This window comes from Natator depressus, chromosome 9, assembly GCF_965152275.1.
Source record: "Natator depressus isolate rNatDep1 chromosome 9, rNatDep2.hap1, whole genome shotgun sequence".
Lineage (NCBI taxonomy): Eukaryota > Metazoa > Chordata > Testudines > Cheloniidae > Natator > Natator depressus.
In genome coordinates this window covers 78,926,545-78,936,522 of record NC_134242.1, presented here as the reverse complement: position 1 = coordinate 78,936,522, position 9,978 = coordinate 78,926,545, and the positions used below count along the sequence as shown (strand labels likewise).

The 9,978-nt window shown below is 47.0% G+C and overlaps 1 protein-coding gene across 1 annotated transcript in view; it reads left to right on the top strand.

Moving 5' to 3' along the window:
* The first annotated feature begins 1,994 nt into the window (after positions 1 to 1,994).
* MSN (moesin) overlaps positions 1,995 to 9,978 on the top strand; it is a 73,138-nt gene continuing 65,154 nt past the window's right edge. The window contains exon 1 of the mRNA XM_074962384.1: positions 1,995 to 2,133. Coding sequence (XP_074818485.1) covers positions 2,122 to 2,133 — 12 coding nt within the window. The 5' untranslated portion in view covers positions 1,995 to 2,121. The remainder of the gene's footprint in view (positions 2,134 to 9,978) is intronic.

Genomic DNA, 9,978 nt, shown 5'->3' with positions numbered 1-9,978 from the left:
ATTTTGGATCCTTCAGCTAAGAGGGCTACGGTCTCTGGGAACTGAGTTTAGTGAGAAACCTGCTTAGGCAAAGATTGTACCTTGCTGAAATAAAGTTTTAGTCCTAGTAGTATATTTTTAGTTTTTGTTTGCTTGCAACCTTTTCTATCTTTATTCCTTATACTTGATATCTGTTGATTCAATGTTTTATTGTTAAATAAACTTAGATATCTGGTTAAGTTTTATTCAGTACTCAACGTACATTCACCTGCAAAAATACCCAGCACACCTGTCCAATTTTTTTTTTGAATATTAACATTTGATAATGTTTATGCCTGGTCTGTTAAATACGTTTATATAGAGACTTCACTCAATTTAATAAAATCATTAGAAGCAACATATTATAGGTTGTAATGATGCTCACTCTTTAATGCCTTGTTAAATAGAAAGATCTGATGACTATATTCCTACATAATGTCTCTTTAAACAAAAGCTAACTGTTGTAATGTTTGTTTGGTTTCTCACATTTATACGGCAAGAATTTGTAAACTTGTTAAAGCCTCCTAAATAAATACATATTTTTTAAAAAAAGGTTAAATTAGAATTGATTCAGTTCTCTAGTGTAGGCAAGGCAAGACTGGGAAAAGTAGGGAAGGAGAGATGGAGGAACGTGTATGGAAAACAGAGATGTGGGGCTTTAATGAGGGAAGGGAGAGATTCAGGAGACTTGTGGGGGGAATGGGACATCAAAGGGTTTTAGTGAGGGTATGCTGAGGAGATTTATGGGGAGGATGAACACAGACTGAAGGCCTTCTGTCATGGGAGGGGACGTTGGAAGGATGTGTGTGGGGAGGGATGCAATAAGGGGATATGGTGTTAGGATAGAAACACATGAAGGGATTGGGATGAAGTGGGTAGACATTTAGGGAGAGCTGGGGGATGGGGATCTACAAGGAGAGGATGCAGATCCAAAGAAGGGGTCACTCCGGAGATGTGATGAAATATGAGACTGGGGAACACTGGAGTGTGTGTGGGAGATGTGGGGGCAGGGGGACACAGTGAAGAGATACAGGAGTGGGGAACACATGGGGTCACAGGAAGGACTGGGACAGATGGACACACAGGGGTGTGTCCCACACAGGGAGGACTGGGGCAGAGGGACATGCAAGGATGTGGGGGCAGTCAAGGAGGGATTGGGGCTGAGGGACATGCTGGTGTGTGGGGGGCAGATGGGGATTGGCGCAGGGGGACACGTGGAGGTGTGGGGCACAGAGGGGAGATTGGGGGCAGGGGGACATACAGGGTTTTGTGGCAGATGGGGATTGGGGCAGGGGAACACACATGGCTGTGGGGGTAACAGGGAGGATGGGCAGAGGGACATGCACGGATGTGGGGGCATATGGGGACTGGAGCTGAGGGACACGCAGGGGTGTGGGGGCAGGAGTGGGATTGGGGCAGACAGGGTCACAGGGAGACATGCAGGGGTGTGGGGGCAGAAGGGGGATTGGAGGCAGGGGGACACACGAGGGTGTTGGGGGCAGAAGGGGGATGGGGCAGGGGGACAGGTGTGGGAGCATACGGGGATTGGGGCAGGGGGACACAGGGGTGTGGCGGCAGAAGGTGGATTGGGGGCAGGGGAACATGCTAGGGTTTTGGGGGAATACGGGGCTTGGGGCAGGGGGACACGCAAGGGTGTGGGGGCAGAAGGGGGATTGGGGCGGGGGCACGCAGGCGTGTGGGGGCAGAAGGGGGATTGGGGGCAGGGGACATTGGGCGGGGTTGGGGGGCGAGGAGACGGGGATCGGGCAGCGGTTCATGGAGGGATTTGGGGTGCAGGCGGCAGCCGAGGGGATCGGGGGGCCAGGGAGACACACACGGCTTGTGGGGGGCTGGGGGCGGCGAGCTGCCTGTCCGGGCCGGCCGCGGGGCGCAGGCAGCGCCAGCCGGGGGAGGCCGCCAGGGGCGGGGGCTCGGCAGCTCCAGCCCAGAATAAAGGCGGGCGGCGGGGCCGCAGCTCCGGGGTGGGGTTTGCGTCGCCGCGGGAGAGGCAGACGAGTCCCGTTAGCAGGAAGCGCGGAGCCCGCAGCAGTAGCCGGAGCGGAGGAGTCGAGAGAGCCGTGCCCAGCCCAGCCCGCCGGGAAGATGCCTAAGACGGTGGGTGCCCCCGGGCGCTGGGCTCGCCGGGCTGGGGAGGGGGCTCGCAGCTGCTGGGGGGCGGCGAACGGAAGCAGCCGTCTCCGCTCTGCCCCTGCGGGCCGCTCCCTCTGCAGCCCTTCCCAGCCGCGCCAGCGGGGCTCCGGCGGGCGCCCGGGGCCAGGGCGGGGGGCGCTGCGTGGGCGGGGCGGGGGGCTCGGGAGTGGGAGCGGAGACAGGGGTCCCCTCTCGGGGAGGCGGGGGGGGGTGCAGGGCAGGCCCCACCCCTTTCCTCCCCCCCGGCCGAGCCCTGCCCCCCCCCTCCCCGGGCTGGGTTAGACTCAGCATTTCCCTTCTCGCTGCGGGGATTTCACCACCGCTGGCCAGTATCTGATGTGCGGAGCCGGGGGGGGGGGGGAATCTTTTTTTTTTTTAAAAAGGCCACTCGTCCTCTTCAGTTGAACTTCTGGGCGGGGGGGGGGGGGCGTCTCTGGGCCCGATGCACGGTCTGCAACCGCTGCCGGGGCGCGGGGGAGGGAGACAGGTGTGGCCGAAATCTTGTAGCCGTGGCTGCTGCTGCCCTGGCCCGGGATTGATTACGGGCCGAACTCGCCGGCCAGCCGCTTGGCGGAACAGGCGGCCGGGCCGAGCTTCCGAGTCTCCCGCGAATGATCCCATTCCTGGGCGGCAGGGGCTCCTCTGAGGCGCGGACACGAGCTGAAACGTGGGTAGGGCTGTGGGAAGCCATGGTGGAGCGTGTGCGGTTCCTGCCAGGGGGGGTTCGTTTGCTCACTCACCCTTGCCCGCCAAACTCGGTGAGAACAAGAGTGGATAAAAGTGTTAATTGGAGGTGGAGTAAATACCCCTATTCTCCCCCCCCCTCCGGGTTCTTGTCATGCTAGTCAGACTTCCCAGAACAGCGGGGGGAGGGGGGAGAGTTTCTGCCATGTAAATGAAGGAGGAGTGAATCTTCAGAAGAGCTGGGCTGTGTTGGCCCAGCTTCCATTGGATGAGCTGCTGCTAACTGTGAGATGACTGTCAATGGGTGGTGGGGGTGTGTGTGGTGGAAATCAGCCCTGAGACTTGCTTCTGGCTGCCCTTGGTGGAGGTGGCTGGCTGACTAATTGCGCAGTTGTGCAATTCTCCTCCTGAAACTAAGTATTCATTCTTTTTACACTGTCTTCTCTTTTTTGAATCAGACTTTCTGTCTGTCTGTCTCCACCATTGACAGGGCCTTATTCAGCCTACACAAGTTTACAAGCCTTTCCATACTGCAGGGCTCGTCTTATGAGTGTATATTTCCTGAGTACAAATTTACTGACCCCTTTAAAATCAAAGTATGGAGAGTTAAAAATGCATATAGGATGTACTCTCATAACTCCCAGTATGGCTACATTTCAGCCACAAAGAACATAGGGGTTGGTGTCTTTATAACTCCTAATTAAAGTCTCTGTTTGACTGAGTTGCTAGGGAGCCTTGTCTCAACTTGATTCAAAAGTATTTCTTGGCTAGGGAGAACCAAGTGCTTGAGAAAGTTTTGTCAAGTCCATACTTGACTCTTTCTTTTTGTAGTAGGAGTTTAATGATTAATAAGAAGGATGAGTTTTTTCCATTTTTAATTTCTCTTGCTTGAACTCAGAACTGGTATTTTCCATTATTGGAAAATGGAAGGGCCAAACTCTGAAGATTTTCCTGTAGTTAAAACTTTGTCCAGTTAATCTACAAACTACATTTAAAAAAACCAACAGCCCTTTTTTAAGCATAGGAAAACATGCCAAGTACCTGTATCTAATGAAACTACCCTGGACTTTTGAAGATAATGTGATTTGGGTTGAAGTACTTTTATCATACTGCAGGCATTCTTGAGGGGTATGGTTACCCTGCAAACAAGCTGTATCCAGATTTATGTGCCATGTTGTAATAAAGTGCCTGTTGCAATTTCAGAATCTCACACACGCCCTAGATTGAGTTCATGTGTTCAATCTGTTGCTTTCCCCCCTTTGCCCAGGGGCTTGGTTCTATTTTCAGAGTAATTCAAATAGATGCAGATATGAACTCCAAGCACTTCATTGTAGTATGTTATATCTGCTGTATGTTGTAACTTCAGATGCTGAAGCAGATTTTGAAGCGGGCTGTTCAAACATGCACCAAGCTACTACCAAAGTGCAGAACTGTGGGCTCCTTGGAATGAGGCAGTAGCAAGTAGCCAGCTTCCCTCCTGTTTCCTGGCCTGTCTGTTATAATTGCAGACCTAAAATAAAATGACACTGCATCCTGCACTGCAGAGAAATTGTAGGTCCAGCATTTTCAAGATGTGGCTCACAGGAAATGTAGGCAAAACTATGTAACCATTTCTCTAGATGAAAGTGACTACTAGTAGTGTGCTATTCTTAATTTTTTTTTAAACAAAACGGCTGAAATTCAAAGAGTAAAATATGAGCTACTTTCTTCCTTCAAATCCAGGTCAAACATGGGTGAAACCTCCTAAGTAGTTAGACATAGCTGTAGTATGAGTCTTATCACAAAAATAAATCCATCGTGGAGGAGCCAGTTGGAGCAAATGTTTAAGGGAACACTTCCGGCTGGGCAGGAAAAAGTTGATAGAGTTTCACCAGACTCTCAGAAAACATGCCGATGTGGTCACTGTTTGGTCTAAGCATCAAAAACTATTGCAGTTTTTTTAAGCATCTACCGGCCAGGCTAAAGTTTAACAGAGCTAGATTGAAATCACGCTTCCTTCAGCCATTCCATCACTTTTCAGAATTGGCCAAGTAGCATTAAACTTTGGTGCACCATTAATAGGAAGGAAAGCTCCACTCTGTTAACCCTTGAACTAGTGCTACCTGTGACCTTTGAGATGTACATGGGCTCTCTTTGTCAAGCAGTCAGCACATTTGTGATCAAGGGAGGGAAATGGCTCCCAAGGGCTGGTCTGAAGAAGATTTGTTAAGGGGCATGGGTGGGGGGTGGAGGCATTGGCGTTTATACAGGATATGTAGAAAGTCCATTGTGAAAATGTCTGCTAATCCTGCCAGACTCTTTCTTGGGGAAAACTGTATCTGGCTTCGCAGCTGAATTTAGAGAGCTATCCTAAACGGGTGTTGCCTCTAACTTTGTTTCGCTCAGGCTCACCATTGTTCTTTGTTCTGAAAGATCTGCGTGATGTATGCAGTTAAGGATTACATGAAAGAGTAGGCTATATACTTTTTTGTTTCCACATATTAGAAGGAGATGGTTGACTGTTTAAAGGCTTTCCCAAGTCATCCTAAAGCACTGAAGTCTCTTCCCCTTTGTTTGAGCCTTGAGTGCTTATTGGCCAAGAGGGGGAGCTGGTCTCACTGTGACTGGCTAGTGCTCCTATCTTTCACCCTAACCATTTCATGCTTAGTAGAGCTGAACACTACACTGTGTTCCAGAACCTAATTGAGGTGAGTGAGCTGTCACTGTGAAAGCTGGTTCAAAACCTCATTTAATAACTTTTAGCTATTTAAAAAAAAAAAAAAGCTTACCTGTGGGGTAAGCACTGCTTCATAGAGTTAATACTTTCTTGTGTTTCTATTAAATGGGGACATAAGGAGTTAGATTTACTATCATTTTTTCCATTTACAAGTTAAGGTCAAATAAACTAGTTCTGATTTACTTTGAGTGGATTACTAGGTCCAGTGTGACCAACATAAGCATCAGTCCCACATGAAATATTCTTTTACTTTTGGATGTTTGTGATTCTGTCTTACCCTGTAAAGACAGTTTGGCCACTTAAAACTTGTTGCTCATCATCACTATGTCTTAAACAGCTCAGTTCTTAATCACTCTAAAACCTCATTTACACCATAGGGAAATGGGATTGGCCAGAACTGGCCTTTCACAGAACAGTGGCTTTTGTAGACTAGGCCCAATCATTTTATAAGCAAGGCCTGGGCTAGTGCTCATCTGCTTTTTGTGTTAGCAGCACTTAAATGTTGCTGGCTGGTAGATGGAGTCTCTAGAGTATTAGCCCTTTAGTGTTCTCTAACGGAAAAGTCCATGCAAAGAAAATCTAATTGGAGAAACATGGAAGTTTTTAATAAAAAAAAAAACAGGGGGAACATTTTCACCACTCTACTAATTTGTCAGTTTAAGACTTTTTTTTTTCCCTGAAGAGTAATTAATGTTGTGGTCTTTGGTTCACTATTCTGTATTCCCACTAATCCAGTATAACAAAACTGCTGTTTAAGTTCCTTATAATGGCCTGTGTTCCTTTTTTGGCTTAAACTGGTGGCCCTTGACTTATCACTCTTAAATATTCTTGTGGCTTCTTCCCTTGCTATTCTCCAATATTGTATATACTTGTTTTCTCTTGCTGCCTCCCTTCCAAACAATACTGACCAAGTTTCTCTAACATTCTTTGAATCATTGAATTTTCTTGCTCTAGGACAATCATTCAAATCTTAATAATACAGTAGCTGTATACAGTGTTATACATGTGCTGACTTTCATAGATTCTTAGATATTTAGGTCAGAAGGGACCATTATGGTCATCTAGTCTGACCTCCTGCACAACAAAGGCCACAGAATTTCACCCACCACTCCTGCGAAAAACCTCTCACCTATGTCTGAGCTATTGAAGTCCTCAAATTGTGGTTTAAGAACTTGCTGGAGGATTCTCTGCTCCTTGAAGTGACCTGTGCCCCATGCTACAGTGGAAGGCGAAAAACCTCCAGGGCCTCTTCCAATCTGCCCTGGAGGAAAATTCCTTCCCGACCCCAAATATGGTGATCAGCTAAACCCTGAGCATATGGGCAAGATTCACCTGCCAGATAATACAGAAAATTCTTTCCTGGGTAACTCGGATCCCACCCCATCTGATATCCCATCACAGGCCATTGGGCCTATTTACCATGAATATTTAATTACCAAAACCATGTTATCCCATCATACCATCTCCTCCATAAACTTATCGAGTTTAATCTTAAAGCCAGATAGATCTTTTGCCCCCACTGCTTCCCTTGGAAGGCTATTCCAAAACTTCACTCCTCTGATGGTTAGAAACCTTCGTCTAATTTCAAGTCTAAACTTCCTGGTGGCCAGTTTATATCCATTTGTTCTTGTGTCCACATTGGTACTTATTTTATACAGTTACAGAATTTACTCTAAGACTTGACTTTGGGGGTCCAGTGAGAGGCAACCATATGAAATGCCGGTTGAATTATAATAGGCAAATTTTCTGCACCACCAGAGAACTGGGTTCAAATCCTGATGTGTTGCCAAGGAACATTAAGGTGTCCCAAATATCTTGTCTTCTGTCTTCTCTAATAGAGAACAAAAGTGTTTCCATTCTGAGGCTCCTTATAGGACTTGGGAATCTTGTCTAACTTTGAAAAGTACTGTCTCAGCATTGATCTAGCATGGCTGCCTGAATGACTAGCTTGTTATGCAAACTCAAGTTGCAGTCTGTTGTCTCTCTGCTCTGCAGCCAATCTGAGAGGTCCTAAAATGAAAAGGCTGCACTGAGAGCCTCCAAAGAACTTCCTTTTCAGGGAAATCTATTGGGTTGCTTGAGGCATCTGGGAATTTCAAATACTTCCTCATTTTTGTACTTCAAATTGTATTGGGTTATGACTGGCTACATCCAAACATATTCAGGTATGGTACCATACCAGTATACAGTTGATTTGTTTTGGTAGAGTAACAAACTCCTGTGGCAGACAGAACTGTTTTCTGGCTTACTGAAAATTCCCTTCTCCCTTCCTGTCCCATTGCATCTCTTCCAGCAAAATGACAAACACTGACTATCTGGAAATAGTGGTGTATTAAGAAACTTGTCTTTTTATTTTAGAATTTTTAAAAGGGGCTAAAATCACACACTGACTAAATTGTCTCAATTAATGAGACTTTATTACCCAAAACCCCTGTAATACTTGTGATGGGCAAAAGAAGTGGAAGCTAAATGGTAAATGGTCAAATGACAAAAGGGCTGATTATTTTGCAGATCAGCAATCTCTGAAATGTTAATCACTTTAGAACAGCAGCTATCATGGTTTCTTGGTGCTGCAGGAATATTTGCATTCTGTATTTTATCTCGTATATAATGTGCAGTTATACCTATGCACAGTGGGGTGAGCTGAATGGACTAGAAACCGTATTCATAGAACAGGAGTACTTATGGCACCTTAGACTAACAAATTTATTAGAGCAAAGCTTTCATGGGCTACAGCCCACTACGTGAGATGCATGGAATGGAACACACACACACACACGTGTTGGAAGTTGCCATACAAACTGAGAGAGGCTAATTAGCTAACTAGGATTTTCTGGACTAGGGGTGGCCAACCTGAGCCTGAGAAGGAGCCAGAAGTTACCAATTATGTTGCCAAAGTGCCACAGTAATAAGTCAGCAGTCTGCCACCAGCTTCTCCCCCTGCCCCGGGCCTCCCACCCACCTGCAGCCCTGCCGATCAGCTCCTCTGCCTTCCTCCCCGCATCTCCTGATCACTGTTTCATGGTGTGCAGGAGGCTTTGGGGGGGTGGAGAGGAGCAAGGGCATGGCAGGCTCAGGGGAGGGGTCGGGAAGGGGTGGAGTGGGGGCAGGGCCTGTGGCAGAGTCAGGGGTTGAGCAGTGAGCACCCCCTAGCACATTGGAAAGTTGGTGCCTGTAGCTCCAGCCCTGGAGTCGGTGCATATACAAGGAGCCTCATATTAACTTCTGAAAAGCCACGTGTGGCTTCAGAGCCACAGATTGGCCACCCCTGTTCTGGACTCTGGCACTTAAATAATACATGGGGTTACAAAATCCAATTGATTGGTAAAATAACATTGATTTGCTTAAGTTCTGGTGCATTTTTATACACACAAGCCAGTGGCAGGGCAAGTTTCCCTTACAACTTCAGCCTCTGCCTGAGTGCTTCAACACTGATTTTTTTTTTTTTAGAATGGCCTGTCTGGTTGTGGGAGTGGGAATTCAGTCATTCCAACAAATTCTGGGTTGAGACTAACAAAAGGGGGACTACTTAATGTTTTTTTTAGTAGTGGGCTAGCCTAGTACCATCAGATGACTTGGAAAAATCATCTTTTTAAAACAAAGTCGTATGTCTCCTCTTTGGCAGGTTGGGGATTAGGAGAGGAGGGAGTAGTAGAATTCTAAGAGCTTTCTTCTAAATCCCCAAAAGTCTGAAACTGAATAAATTGGTTTGGGTTTTTGTGGCAAATCCAATCCCCAAAATGACCAAACCAATTCAAGTTACATTTTGTTGCACATCTAACTTCCCTACAGTATTTTGTCCTTACGCTAGCCAAAAGGGTTCCCTTTTCAGAAGGGGGAGTATCTGGCTGGCCATGTCATGTGGAGAACCTCAGTGCAAAAGCAGAATTTCAGACCTGACCCTTCTGGGTAGTGACCAAAAGTTATCCCTAACATCTCTTCGTAGCTGACTTTTGAAATACATTCATGGTCTTTGTTCACTTCCTGGTCAAGTGTCCATCTGGCAAATCACCACTATAACTGATCTTCTTAGCTTCCACAGAAGTGGCAACAAATTGAACAGACAGAGCCTGAACTCCCTCATCTTCCCCCCCCTCTCCCCCCCACTTCTGGACTTTGGCTACCACAGACTATTCTAGGTCTCTAAGAACATAATGGCTAGATCAGTGTTGAAGCATACTTAAAAAGGCAGCATGGCTATGCTTTCACAGCTGCTATTCGTACCATAATTCTGTGGAGAAACAGAACACTTAATTCCCCAGGATTGCTAATCTAGCACTTCTCTCACACACCAGAGTATTTTTGCAATTGAATTGCAGGCAATTCCTTCCTTGGAGCAGCAGGGGTTGAAGTGCTTTCTCTGTCATGCTGACTGTTTCCTCTTCGTATGTGTCTGATTAATCCCCTCT